At 39.2% G+C, this 15,200-nt stretch overlaps 1 protein-coding gene and 1 long non-coding RNA gene across 2 annotated transcripts in view; one reads left to right on the plus strand and one right to left on the minus strand.

Moving 5' to 3' along the window:
• Positions 1 to 15,200, plus strand: part of LOC123651336 — a 39,949-nt gene that overhangs the window by 13,563 nt on the left and 11,186 nt on the right. The gene's annotated exons all lie outside the window — the stretch shown is intronic.
• On the minus strand, positions 555 to 14,055 carry IL22RA2 (interleukin 22 receptor subunit alpha 2). The gene is made up of 5 exons (XM_036415092.2): positions 13,453 to 14,055; positions 10,183 to 10,333; positions 7,594 to 7,772; positions 1,832 to 2,001; positions 555 to 827 (listed from the first exon to the last, which is right to left on the minus strand). The coding sequence occupies exons 1-5, from the start codon at positions 13,511 to 13,513 to the stop codon at positions 684 to 686; spliced, it is 705 nt and encodes a 234-aa protein (XP_036270985.1). The 5' UTR covers positions 13,514 to 14,055; the 3' UTR covers positions 555 to 683.

Genomic DNA, 15,200 nt, shown 5'->3' on the forward strand with positions numbered 1-15,200 from the left:
TCAACTGGACGACCAGAGCGTTTTTCATCTTTGAGTGAAAAATCACCAGAACGAAATTTGGCAAACCAATTTTGACACTGCCGTTCTTTTAAGGCTTCGTCACCATAAATAGCACATAACTTTTTATGAGCTTGGGATACGTTTTTCCCTTTGTGGAAATAAAAAAGCAAAATATGACAAAAATGTTCCTTTTGATTTTCCATTTTTCAACCAACGCCAAACAAAAACTACAAAACAGATCAAAAAACTTTTTTTACTGATTAACAGCTGAATAGCCAACTATCAAATAACAAAATGTGTTTTACATTTGTACTACGTCTGCAAACCTAAAAATTCAACTGAAGCCATATATGTGTGAAACCCGCAATTACTTAGCTGCCGACCCAATATTTTTCAGAACAGTGGAGGTTGTTGTTAGGGATTTTACATTCAGAAGAAAAGCTCTAATTTCAGAGAGCCCTTCTTTAAATTCTAATATGTTGGAAGTGAATATGCTGCTTAAATTCAGTTTACAAATGAAATATAAGGGAAGAAATAATGGAAAAACAAAGAAGTCCCAAAAGTGTGACATTGCTTTAAGAAGAATAAAAACAATTTTCAGTGAGATACTTCAAGCATGAGCCATCCCATTCCCAGAGAGCTTTTGATTTCCATGTTGCAGAGCACACCATACCACTTCAAGGTCATTTCACACATCCCTCTTCACTTCTCTGACTTCTTCTGTCTAGCATGGGCTGATATAATTCAGCCACTACACAGTAACCAGTATGAGGCGTTACTGCTTCAATTTCAACCACCCTGTGAGTTCCTTCATACACCTTTTGTTCCTATATACAAGGGAAAAGAAGAGATGTTAAATGGTTTTCAGTAAGTCACTGGTTTGCTCTATTTTTGATACAATTGATAAGTTGTTCCTGGTCACAGTAGTAGGTGGGCTGTGGGGTTTCTTCCCGGTCACAGCCTCCTGCTCCAGAGTCCTGGAACACAGCCTAATACAGAGGCAGGTCAAGTGACTATGTAGGTACTACATGAGGGCTGCTGATTGACTGGCCCAGTGGTCAGTCTCTTTGTCAGGAATTTGAAGTGTGCAATGAGAATTGAGTAGGTTTGGAGACAGCTGTAGACATGCAACATGTGACCACAGAGAGGCAGAGTAGTGTTCTTGAAGACTTGCTTCTACGTTTCTCCTTCCTAGCCATTACAAAGCTGAGCAGCACTTTACACTTGCTTCTGGCTGTCCCTAAGATTGCTTGTTATTTCCCAATTAAACTCCTCCCCTCCACTAACCTACTTTCTACTTGAACCAGTTTGGATGGGTTCTGTCCTTAGAACTTACAGAACCCTGTCTTAGATGGCCACCCCTCCCTCCAAAAAAAGGGGGGGGGGAATTCAATTAACCACCATATCCAAATAAAGGCACTGACAATGAATTAAAATATCATAGTAAAATGACACAAATATATAATGCTCTGGCTTAAAAGCCACTTAAAAACAAGATGTGGAAAGTCCATAAAAATGAATATTGTGGCTGTCAAATGGAAGTAAATATTGTTAATACCAATCTTTAGATGTGCAGGGAAGATCAACTGAAGACAAGCTGAGTGACTGAAAAGATGCAAACACACATGAATATACATGGATTCTTAATTTAATGCCACGCACTAATTCCTCATCAATAAGGGTGAAGGTGAGAAGGAACTAAAAAAAAAAAAATCTCGGGAAAAATGAAAAGGAATAGAATAGCAAGAGAGAAGACATATTTTTTGACTAAAATGTGAGTCAAATGAACAAAAGAAAAAAATACCAGAATTATCTATTCATTTGAACTTACCTTATCTAGTGAATTATTAATTATAAAGACTCGGTATACTATCTCATAGTAATTTTCCATTGATACATTTTTTCCTTTTTGGTTTCTATATGGTATCTTTGGAGGATGGAGAATCACCAACAAGGATCCATTGACTTGGGTTATATTCATGCTTGGAGGACCTATTTTTGCTGGAGAAAGAATAGGAGATTTTGATAAATCATTAAAAAATGTAATATTCCACATGGTTACATTATGCATAATAAATAATTATTAAACTTAGAGACCTGCCAAAAATCATTATGAAGAGATATTGCTGATACCTAAAATATAAATATCAGAAAAAGCTTTGAAGGTATTTTTTTTTCAAAGACTAGTAGACTGTTTCAGCTATAAGAGTATATCTATCAATCATTTCCATATGCAGTGATTTTTTAGAAAAATGAAGCCTAAAGTTTTGTTTGTTGATTATGTTTTTATTCCCTTTGTTATATCATTTAACTTATTTTAGCTGCTTTTAATATTACAATATTTGAAGTGCTGAATGGGTCAGTGTTTGTTGGTTCCAAATTTGCTTTTGTCCATCTTTGTGCTTTTATTGTGAGTTCAAGTTTAAAAGTTGATACATTCTTTATGTTGATTTGGTTTGAATTTTGTAATTTTAAATTAACTTTTTATTGACCTATAAAATAGATAAAGACAAAAAATAAATCATGAGGATATGGATCTACAAATTGTCAGCTATCACTCAGATCAAGAAATAGGGCATTACTAGCACTCAAAAACTGCCTCTATGTTCCCTCCAAGTATTTAACCTCAGAAGATAGCCACTATTGTCCTGACTTCTATTTACATATACATTAATTTTCAGAATCATATCATATAAACTTTTTTGTGTGCCTGGGCTGATATATATTTCAGCCCATATAAATTATGGGCTGAAATATATATCAATATATATCTATATCTATCTATCTATCTATCTATCTATCTATCTATCTTTCTATCTATCTATTTCAGCCCATAATTTTATATAATCTGGCCACTCAGTATATATATATACTGAGTGGCCAGATTATTATGACCACCTGACATTTGTATGCAAATTAGCCGTATACTGCATTGTATGGGATATGGAAGCCAAAGACCTGTTTGAACACCTTTGCTGTCTGCAGTTACCAAGATAAAACGTCTCCAATTTGCACAGGAACACAAGTATTGGACAGTTGAGCATTGGAAAAAAGTCATGTGGCCGGATGAATCACATTTCCAGTTGCATCATGCAGATGGCAGAGTGAGAATTTTGAGGAAACAGCATGAAAGCATGCACCCCACATGCCTGAGTACAACCCTTCAATCTGGTGGGGGCAGTGTTAAAATTATACATTGTAATTTTAGTATAGTCCTATTTATTAGTTATTTCCTTCATCACTAGTACTTTTGAACTCTGGTTTAAGTATTAGGCTCTGTAACCTGGTACAACCTCAAGTTGATGTTTTCTGAAACATGAAAGCTGAAAATACTTGAATCTCAGATCTTTTTGAACTTGGGAAATTCTTGATTCCTAACTGAATCAAAATGGAAACATACAACTTTCATTGTTTCTCTTCTTTGATGTCAAGGCTTTCCTGAGTCTGTTCTTTTATAGGGAATTATTGGTGCAGTGGATTGGGCTTGAATTTCATGTTATTCCAAGAAAAGATGTGCTGGATACCATGGATTGGTTTGCTTAATTCTCATTCCACTCCTACTAGTTGAATTGGAAAACTATACCTTTTTCTAAACATTTGCATTTTGGCCATGATCCAATTAGTTTGGCTCTAATGGGACATAGCACCAGTTAGATATTAGGCAAGTGAGGTAATAATGCTGCAAGTTTTAAGATACATCTTCTTTTATCCTTCCCTAGGGTAACTGAAAACTGGAGAAAGATAAGTACAGACCATTTGGCCAATGATGGACCCTGATCCTGAGTTGATAGTAATCCTTGGGGACTCAGAATGCATCGTGTGTTCTTGTAGCTGTCAGGTAATAAAAGCAGATTCAATAAGATATACATGCCAACTGACAGGATCAATGCCCATTTTGGTTTTCTGAGCTGTGGCATGAAAGTTATTATGGAATGAAAGGTCAAATGGAAGCCAATGGGATTCCTTTGAACAAAATCAAAAATCAAAAGTACTGTTGTATCCCAGGGGAAACAGCAGAGATTCATGCATCAAAAATACACCTTGGTTCTAGCTGGTTTGGCTCAGTGGATAGAGCTTTGGTTTGCGTATTGAAGGATCCCAGGCTCACATGCCTAGTTAAGGGCTCATGCCCAGGTTGTGGGATTGATCCCCAGTAAGGGGCATGCAGGAGGCAGCAAATCATGCAGGGCTTGATGGGGGTGGGACTGGCTGGGTCTAGGTCTTGTGTGATTTCTAGGCACACATTGGTGGGCAGGAACTTGACTCTGGGTCCTGTGGCATGCCCCAGACTCTGACAGGAGGAAGATTTTCATATACATTTTACTAATTTTCTTTCATCTCTGACACTTCTATTATAGAGAAAGGGCAAATAGCAACATTAAAATAGTTCCTCTAATTAATTCCCTTTTAATGCGCACAAATTTCATGCACCAGGCCATTAGTTAAATAATAAAAGAGATAATTGTAAATGCACTCAGGTGGTGACCATTGTATGATTCATTATAGTATGGTAACTGTTCTGGAGCCAATCAACCCAGCCTTTAACATATAGTTCCTTCCTTTGTCCAATAATTAGAAAGTATCAGAAAAATTTCCTTTCACTTGGCTTACTTTCATTTTACTAAAATATTTTCTTTTTATTGATTTCAGAGAAGAAAGGAGAGGAAGAGAGAGATAGAAACATTAATGATATAAAAGAATCATTGATAGGCTATGTCCAGCATGCTCCCTACTGGGGATCAAGCCCACAACCTGGGCATGTGCCCTGACCAATAAGTCATACCAGCTGGGCTCACTTGGCTTTCATTGTCATCCTGGCTCTCTGTCACAAATAATCTACAGTCATTGATCCTGTCACAGGATATCCTGTTGGTTCACTAAATTGATCACATGATACTGATTACATTTGGTTGGTTAAAGTACTAGGCACTATAATTAAATGTTGTAATTAAATTTCCTCTGCAGTTTGTTAGAGACATTTCCTTTGCTCCCCCTATTACTAAGAAACATTCACTGGCTCGTTGGACCTCTATGAATTTTGGATAAAACACATGTCACATTTACTTGTGCTATGCATTTTCAAAATATCCCATGAAATTTTGAACTTTTGAGCTTTGATTTCTCCACATTCACCTCATGTTTTGTAATAAAAAAGTCAGGCAAGTGTTTCTGAGAATGTGGATAAATGAGGACCTCATACCCTGCTGATGAGAATGTAAAATGGTACAGCTGCTTTGGAAAACAGTCTGGCAGTTCCTCAAATGATTAAACATAGAGTTACTATGTGACCCAGCAATTCTATTCCTATGGTATGTGCCACCAAGAAATAAAACCATATGTCTATACGAAAACTTCTATACAAATTCCTATAGGAGCACTATTCATAATGGCCAAAAGGTGAAAACAACTCAAATGTTCATCAGTTAAGAAATGGATAAACAAGACGCAGTTTATCCATATTCTAAAATGTAATTCTGTCACAAAAGACAGGAAGTACTAAAATATGATGCAATAAGAGGAACCTTGAAAACATTATACTTACTGAAAGTGGCCAGTCACCAAAGACCACATATTAAATCATTCCATTCATATGAAATGCCAAGAACAAGGTACTTTGTAGAGACAGAAGTAGATTAGTGGTTGTGTAGGGCTAAAAAGCTGGAGAGGTAAAGGGATAGAATGGTGATAGCCAATGTGTATGGAATTTCTTTTTGAGGTGGTGAAAATGTTCTAAAATTGAGTGTGGATGATGGTTATACATATTTGTGAATATACAAAAAAAAATGAATTGTACACATTATGAGGGGTGTGAATTGTATCTTAATAAAGCTGCTTTGAAAATCTAGATGGAGGCAGGGAAGGCCCACTTCCCTAGTGTCCCATACTTGCTTAGTAGGCTTATGAATAAAATGGTTGTGTGAAATGGATGGAGGCTATAGACTCAACAATATGGACTTCTTCTTGCCAAGGCTAGACTGACACTACTGAGTGTCCAAATTCCTAGTAAGATTAACCAACCCTAGTACATGGTTCATTTTATATAGTAGATATTTTTATCTCTTTCCATGGGGAGGGGGCAAGTGGCATTGGAATAGAATGTAGTTATCAGCAGTCCCCCTGGTTATCCCCTACCATGGATGTAATAAGGACTGTCTTATGCATGAGCATGGTACCCCACACTCCATTGCTCATGACAGAACTACTAAGTTAATATGGAAGAAGTGAAGCCTTACCATATATTCTATCTCAGCAATGGGCCTTTATAGGAAGTAAAGTGGATAATTGAAAACTCAGTTTGGGAGACAACTCCTTGGGAAGTTGTGTAGGAATTCATATTTGCTCTAATCTTGTGACCAATATATGGCGCTGTTTTCCCCATAGACAGAATTCACTGGTTTAAGATACAAGACGTGGTGGTGGTGGGAGAAGCAATTCTCATAGCAACTGATTCATGAAATGGTTGTTTCCCATACACTTGATTCTTAATCATTCTGGCTAATAACAATAGTTTCTAATACTTGAAAGTTAAGGCTGCCTCCTAACTGTTTGAAGCTCTTGGTGCCATTTAACCAACAAGGCAAAAATTAGGTCCATGTGTTGTCTGGGACAATTGGTTCTGATTATCAAGAGGAAATGGAATTGTTATAGATACATTGGGGTCAGGGAGAAGTATGCCTGATATCCCTTGAGGTGCCTCCTAGAACTCTCTATTCTGTGATTAAAAACTAATGTAAGATTATGTCCAGTTTAAACAAGAAAGACCAAAAGAACTCAAACTCCTCATGACTGAAGAGCTGAGTTGCTGGCTGGAAAGAAAGTGAGCATTGAATTGATAATAAGAGAGGAAATTAAAAATATTAACTACAGCTTCATGACTAGTTGCAATTTTGAGGACTATAATATGTAACACATTTTCTTTCTTGTTTTGTTATGCAAATCTTTGTACATATGCATTAAACACTCTTTTTCCTTTCCCTTTTGTCTACTCTTTTATATTCGGTCTGTTGGTAATGATTTATTTCATAATTTACATCTTTGATTATAATATTATTCTGGGATTATGATTAAAATTAGAAAAGGAATATACATCATGGAGATATGGATAAAAGAACGAACTTTTGGGCTCCCCTTCAGGAGGTAACAAAAGTCTTAATTTCCTCAACTGAAATTCTTCAAATGAGTATTTTCAGGAATTTAATCCCCATTATTTAGGAGTGGTCTTAGGTGGTACAACTCCTTTCTGCTGTCTAAAATAATTTTTATTTTTATTTTTATTTTTATTTTTATTTTTATTTTTATTTTTACCTAGGAGGTAACAGTCTGGCAGAGGGACAGAGTGTCAACTCTGCAGTCAGATGCAGAAGAATTTGAATCCTGATCTGGTTAGATGGGCTGGGCAACTACTGAAACCTCTGTGCCTTCATTTCCTGGGCTGTGAAGTGAGGGTAGGCACAGACATCTTCTGGCGTTGCTCTGAGTAATTTAATCAAGTGAGATGATGGTGTGGACCTCTGAAAAGCACAGAGCCTCGCAACTAGACACACTCTAGAAAGGCTATTCAAGGGCAGGAAAAGCAAATGCAAAGAAACTCACTTTCCCACCAGGGAATGAACCGCCGTGTCATGGTCCAGGCTGAGTGGGTCCCAGCCACAGCCGTCCTCACCCTTGCATAATAAGCCTCCCGAACATCTGAAGTTTCGTTGGTAAGGTCACAAAATAATTCTTGAATACCCCAACAGTCCTCTTTATTTTTCCATTGTATCTGTCCATAGCTATAAAAGGGAAAAGACAAGTTTGAGTGTCTTCTTTCTGTTGAAGGAATCTGCAGTTTTCTCGGTCTATTAATATGTTAGACTGGTTGAAAATTGCCCTCCAGTATCAGTACTGTTGCGAAAGCTATCGCTACTCTTAAGTATTCTTAAGAAGATTTCTTCTTGGTCAACCAAAGTGTTCTCTTGATGAAAGATAAACTCAAACCCAACACCTTTTGTATCACTAGCATAGGGCTTGTGTGGTGTTTTTTTGTTGTTGTTTGTTTTTTGTATTTTTGTCTCTGTGTTTTTGTGAATGTGTGTGTTGGTTTTTTTTTTTTTTTTTGTTTTTTTAATACTTTGTGAAGTTTTTCTTCTGGTTTGTGGACCAACTTTTATTTTTGAGAACTGGCTCTCCACATCCTTAATGCTTCTGAGGATTCAACTCTGTGGTTTTCTTTGCTTCTCATCAGCTTGCTATTGAGTAATGTGGCTGATTCTGAGAAGTTGCTACTACTTTTTAATCTCAGGTGATGCTTACCCAACATATATGATCAATTTCTTTATTGGAAATAGAGTGGGGATTGTACTGAGTGCTAAGTGAGGAGCTGGAAAAGAGAGAGGGGCATTCATTAAAACTGTTAAAAAGGTATCGAGGCAGAGACAGAGAGGCTGATTCATCCTGAAGCTAGGGGATGGTGTAACAGCTAAGGGGAAGAATAATGCTTACATCGTTACCATCACAAATCAGAGAAAATGGAACCAGATAACGGTGGGTGCAGAACAGGAATTAGAGGCCAAGAGAAAGGCTTCAAGGTATTTGTTGAATGACTTGAAATCTATGACTTTCCAGCCATCGGAATATTGCTCATATCTTTACTTTGTAAACTATATGATAGCAGTTTCAGTATATCAGAAGATACCACAAAAAAAGAACCAACAAGATAGTTTAAGCACAATTTAATGTTTTTTAATTGTTATTTAATGATGAGAAATTGTCTTTGCTCGCTGAATTTAGCTATAATGACTGGCCTCTATTAATGGGATACCTTATTTTTTGTCCTAACCCAAATATTAATTATAGACCCATGTGAACTGGATAGAACCAAAATGAATGATTTCAAAAATACAAATCTGCATTGTGCTGGTGATAATACCAGAGCTAAGAAGGGACCCAGGTAGTCTGAATTTTACACACATGTGGGAGCCTTCATTAAGAAAAAAAATTACAAATGTAAAATTCTTCTGTGTTGCCTTAAAGTTTAACCTTCATTGGTATCATGATAAAACAACTCCTAATCCACCTTTTGGATTATACCACAAATAGGCCCACTCTGGACCTGTTTATGCTGCCTAGGGAGGAAGGACAAGAAGGGACACTCCGCCCACCTCCCTACATGCTGGAAGCATCTCCAGCTATGCACACATCTGTTTTTGAAATGGAGAAATCTTTATGGTAAAGCTTTGTAAATTTTACCTAAGTGTAAGAAAAGCTGCACTAATTACGAACTGATAAAATTCTAGAAATATTCCTTCTGAAGTTAGTGAGAGGTTGATGAATAGAAACCTTGGACCTTGGACCTACTCAATGCTGGAGAGACATGATGAATTTATGGAATAAAAAATTGTTATTTTGGTCTAGAGCTACACCTGGTTTCTAAATGTATGATGGAAAACCTTCAAAATAAACGGTCCTCTTTCCTGTCTCATGCTGTCAGCACTGCAAACTATGAAAGAGAGGAAAGAGCCTCAAAAATACCCCAGGAAATGCTTGAGTGAGGAAAACCTGCCATTTGCAAATCAGAAACCCTCTGTTCCAGGCCTCGGTCCAGAAAAGGAGATGATCCTATCTGAGGTTTGGCAGTGATCCCGCAGAACTAGCTTGAAGCTCACATGAGAGGAACACGCAGCAGCATGTTCCAGTTCATGTTCATGCTTACAGGAGTCATTAATTTCGAAATGCATTTTCTAGAATAGTAAACACATTCTAAAAAAATGACATTTACATTGAAGATATATTTTACACACTGACCTCCATGTGTCCCACAACTTCCTTTTCAGTACTGATTGTGTCAACTTGTTGACGTGTCTGCTGTGTGCAAAGCAAGCTGTTTTGAACACGCGCTGGACAGTTATTTGAGCGCCCACTATGTGCCAGACTGCAGTGACGCCAAAGGCTGAGCCTGCAAGGTTGCGGTGCTAGTTTTTCACAGGATGACATATGCCCCCAGCATTTTGCACCACATCATGCACTTTGTGTCACCAGGTGGCCTTCAGGGGAGAGAAGACAGTCCTGTCCCTTATCTCTGCTTTTTTTCTCAGTCTCTCTGAAACTGGAAAAAAATGCTCAGATTCTGACATTCCATTGCATTTTAGAAAATGTTCTCCCGGTGGCCAGGTCTATCAGTTGGAGGAAACTCAAATTACTTACATTTTGTATTGTACAAAGTAGATGCTGCTGCTGCTGCTGCTGCTGCTGCTGCCAGAAGCCCTCTCAGGCTGCCAGTGCAAAATGTTGTAGAAGTTCCGGGACTGAAAATGCACTCTCTGAGGCTTCAGAGACTCAGGGGCTGGGTGAGTTTCTAAAATAATAGAGAAGGGAAAACACTGAACATTAATATGAGCACCATTGTTAACGTAGTTTTCAATGTGATACCTGAGTTGGGATTCGCTAAAGAAGTTGCTGTCAGTGCAGATGATGGGAGTGGAGCCCAGAAATCAACATTTTGAATCTTCGATGTGATGATTTGTATGCATGCTGAAGTTTCAGGACAATTGTGTTTCCGACTATCAGCACCTACGGGATATCCTCCCATCCCCTTCCCAAACAGTAGAGGAAGTAAAGAGCAGTGGAAAAATACTGTCCTTAGTCCCTTCCTCTGATGGTCATGGAGTGGAATGACTGAGATGAAAGACCCATGCCAAGACTACTCTCCCACCTCATAGGAGCCCTATATTACGGCTGCTCTGATAGAACATTTGCCTTGGATCAATTTTGACTCTGGGATCTCAGCCCAGCACTCAGTTCTTCCTTTCTCAGGTTTTTGCTCAATCTCTGGGTCCTATCTCAGTGTCTTCCAACTCTCCCAGAGGACCTACCCATATTCCAGGTAGGCTGGCTTTGCTTCCCACTGCTGAATGTCTGCACTGATCTGCCTGCATCCTGGCTTCAAGTACCCAAGCATCAGTGCTCAGAAAAGCTGTCCCAGGCTATGAAGGGAGACTGCCCAAGACCCTGCCAAGGGCCTAGTGCCCCTGCGAAGGCTCTCAACAGCAATCATGGCAGGAAAGGATGATTTTGCCCTGGCAAAGTACTTTCCACCTCAGGTCATTTGACAGGGTGATACAGTCTCACCTGTACTTAGTCCCATGGAGGCAAGAGACCTTTGACAATACTTTATTCTAGAGCCTGAAGAAAACCAGAATGTGTTGCCCAAAATATGCCTCTTTTGACATAAAAAACTTATTTTAAGCTGAAGGCAAGTAAGCAATACAGGCATGACCACCACCCCCACCCCTCACCCCCGTTTTCTGATTAAAGCCAGTACATAAATTCTTCTTTTACAAAGACTGACTCTTACCCACCCAGAGATGGCACCAGAAGAATCTGCCAACAAATCTCACTCCATTAGTTTCCTCTCATATATTTACTTTTTCATAGTTTCCCACCCTTGGAAGCCTAAAATTGCTTTCATTTGTCCTGTCCTGTCTCTACAAATGTATTTTTTTGCTTAAGATGCTACATAAGCTAGAATTCTGACCCACCATTTTGAGTTACTCTTTGTTTAGGTTTCTCATTTGTGATGTGCTCTGTATGCATTAATAAGCTGTTTTTCTCTTGTTAATCTTCCCTTTTGTTAAGGAAACCTAAGACGGGCAAAGGTAAAGCTTCACCTCCTGAGCAGGTTCAAGGTTTCTGAAAAGGGCTAGGTCCTGACTGAAGGTTCTTCCCTTTTGCTGAAATACTCCACATATCTCGAGTCTTTGCTCAAGTATCATTGAGGTGGAAGCAAATAACCTTAAACCCATAATCTGAGCTCTGAACATTCCAGATGTTTATTTTCTAATGTTTGTTTATTTTTACCACCCAAATAGTGTTAATATTCTTATTTCGGGGGATGGGGGGGCGAGAGTGTTTTTTTTATTTTTTATTTTTTATTTTTTTACCTCCTTTAGTGTATCAAATGGTGGTGTGTACTTGGAAAGAGTCTATTGCCTCCATTAATTTTGCTCACTAAGATGGTACATAATCACTCATATTTAATACATAAGACTCCCCTGAGTTTTTGGCAGATGACAGGCACAAATTCCTGAAGCCCTTGCCTGGAGTTGATCTGCTCCCTGAAGATAAATGATTCTGTGTCCCTTATCTGTCTACAGATTTCTTCTCTTAATTTTTGTAAGACAATCATCAAAATAATAGCAAATCACTCTGTACCAGACACCGAGGGGCTTTTATCTACATTAACTCATTTACTCTGCCCGGCTTTTCTATGAGAAATGGACTGTTGTCATCTTCCTCTCTCAGACTGAAAAACTAAGCCTTGTCGGGCAGAAGGAACTTGTGCAGCAGCAAACTCCAGAGCCTGCCTGTTGCCACGGAAAACCAAGTACAGAGCCTCGGGAGAGAAGAGCTAATGGAGAAAACAAAACTACAGGCTAGAGATATCCTTCCTCCTGCTCCTCCTCCCAGCTGACATTCATTGAGCATGAGTGTCTATGAACATGAAACATGTTTCAGGCACGGTGCTCAAAGCTTTATATCTTATTTCATTCCCAAATCACCAGATAAAGCAGGTATTTTTATTACTATATTTACAATAGCGAAGCTGAGACTCAAAAAAGTTGCCTATCTTGCTCAAGGTTACAGACCTGGTAAGATGCAGAGCCAGGATCATTTGGGTAGCACTGAATTCCTGCCATGCTTTGCTAAGCTAGTCCTTGGCTTTACCAAGGACCAAAGGCACAGTCTGCACAACTGCACACAATTCTGGGAGGTAGAGGCTTGAACTGTTTTTATATAATCACTGGGCAACTGTACAGTTTCTGGAAACTTACTTGAGTCACTCACATTGAGAGGTACCCATCTGTTAACTGGGAGTCCCAATGGCCTTGCTCAGTGGTATGTTGAAGTGATGATGGTCTCTGCTCTAGAAGAGTTCTCTGTGAATACTAAGAGCAAATTAGCACATGTTCTTTACTGTCTCTATTCTGTGCCCGGCATTGCTCCAAACACTTGGCATATATTAATTCATTTAATCCTCATAATATGTACAATTCCATTTCTGCAGATGAAGACATTGAGGCACGCGAACGTTAAGTCAATTGCCCAAGTTTTCCTAAAGAGTCAATGGCAGAGCTGAAATCCAGACTCAGACAGTCTGGTTTAGGAGACTGTTTCTACCCACTAAGCTGTCATGTCCTCTGAAGGCAAAAGAAATGCTAAGGAGACAGAGGTGGATGTACGTTGGTCCTGTATGAATTTTGCACCCACTAGAGTAGCTACTCAATAAGTCCACGTGGAGTTAGTTATTCAGGTTGCAGATAAAAACTGACCCCACGTCTGTTCTGATTATTTCAAGACAGAAGGAAGCTGGAAATTTTGCAAAGCCCAGAAAAGTAGCAATGCTATGTCTAACAATCCCTTGAGCACACGCAGATGACAAAACTGTGAGCAATTAAAAAGAAATGAAGCGCTTACCTGCAGCACCAGTTGGGAAGAGAGTGATGAGGAAGCCTAGAAAACAATGTTTAGGCATCATGCTTGCGAGTGTGACGGGTCAGGCAACCAGTGATCCCCTGAATGAGAGCACTGCTCTGATCAGAAGAGGAAATTAGAATCTTCATGCAGAGCATCCTCCTCTGTGTTTAACCGAGGTTCCTTGAAGCAAAACCAAATTTCACTTTTGAATGCATTTTATTAGGGAAATTATGCAAGTAAAGAATTGCTTCAAGAAAACATTTGCTGTAAGTCACTTTGAGGTGGAAGCTCACTTTTGTAGGAATTGAGGCTTCCTTAACTGTGAAGGGGGGTGGGGGGGAGAAATCCCTGAGGATTGGCAGACTGGAGGGCAGGGTAGGGCAGGAATTGTGCAAGGTGCTCGCAGGTGAGTGAATGGAGCAACTCATGAAATCTTAAGGGAGCTTGAGCCCTGGAGGCAGAGAAGCTCATAGTGGGTGTGATTTTGAGTGATGTGCTTGGCAGTTATAGCTATCAGAGCCTTGGCAGTGGTTCAAAGCAGGTGAGGGCTCTGATTGTTTTTCCTTTTTCTCCCTTTTTGGAAGTTCTCTGAGTAAACTTCTTGGTACATCTCATACCCTCCACACCTTCTGGCACCCTGCAGCGCTCCCTGCTGTGTACTCCTTAGTCTGATCCCCACTCAAGTTATGCCTGTTCCTTTCTATTCCCACCCTCAGTTCCCAGAATCCGATAAAGATTTTGAGTGATTTCTGTGTAAGTCAAACCAAATGAGCCTTTAAAAGAATGAATGTGGAAAGATCATTTTGAGCTACGTTAGATCTTTACATATCTTTTTGGAAATTTGATTGAACTAGATTATCTGCTCCTTGCCCGTGGTTCTTTATATCACCTTTTTTACCCAAACATTTTTTATCACATGTTTTTAGAGACTCTAAAACTGTACATTAAAGCACAAAAAAAGGCAAAGATTTTTTTTTTTTAAAGAAGCTTAAAAGAGGAAATATATTCTGGCTTTTTTCCTTTTATGTAGTCTCTTTCAAGTTCTTAGTAAAATGGTTTGTTTAGTAAGTAACAGAGAAGGCCTCTGAGCAGTACTCATTCATTCATTCATTCTTTCATTCATTCAATAATTTAACATGTATTTACTGCACTGTTATGTGCTAAGCATTGTTCTCAGAAGCAAGGCCATAGCCCCTACTTTTCCAAAGCCAATTTCTAACAGAGAAAGCAGACACTGTAGTATCTATCTATCATCTATCTATCTATCTATCTATCTATCTATCTACCTACCTATCTATCTATCATCCATAAAAGCCAAGTGACCAGAATGACCAGTCGCTATGATGCACACTGCAGCAGCCAACTGGCCAGATCAGGGCTCCGATAAGTCCCCTCAACAACCTGCGGTCCCTTCCCATGGTCGGCCCCGATAGGTCCCCTCCATCCTGATCAGGGGCAGGGTCAACTGACCTCCTGCATCCCACACTCCCCAAGCCAGTCCAGCCACAATCACAGCGCCCCAACCCTGATCGGGGATGGGGGCCGGCTGGACCCCACTAATGCACAAATCCATGCACCAGGCCTCTAGTGTAAAGATAACATTGTTACTGATTAGAGTAACAACACCGGGTTTTCCAGTGCTTCCAAACTGTCAGACTTTTGAATCTACATTCCTTATCTCCTTCTCCTCCAAGTTAAATTTCTATTACTTATAAGTTAACTTAGCTCTCCAACAGGGGAACTTGCAT

The sequence above is a fragment of the Pipistrellus kuhlii genome, unplaced genomic scaffold (genome assembly GCF_014108245.1).
Source record: "Pipistrellus kuhlii isolate mPipKuh1 unplaced genomic scaffold, mPipKuh1.p scaffold_m20_p_5, whole genome shotgun sequence".
Taxonomy (NCBI): Eukaryota; Metazoa; Chordata; class Mammalia; order Chiroptera; family Vespertilionidae; genus Pipistrellus; species Pipistrellus kuhlii.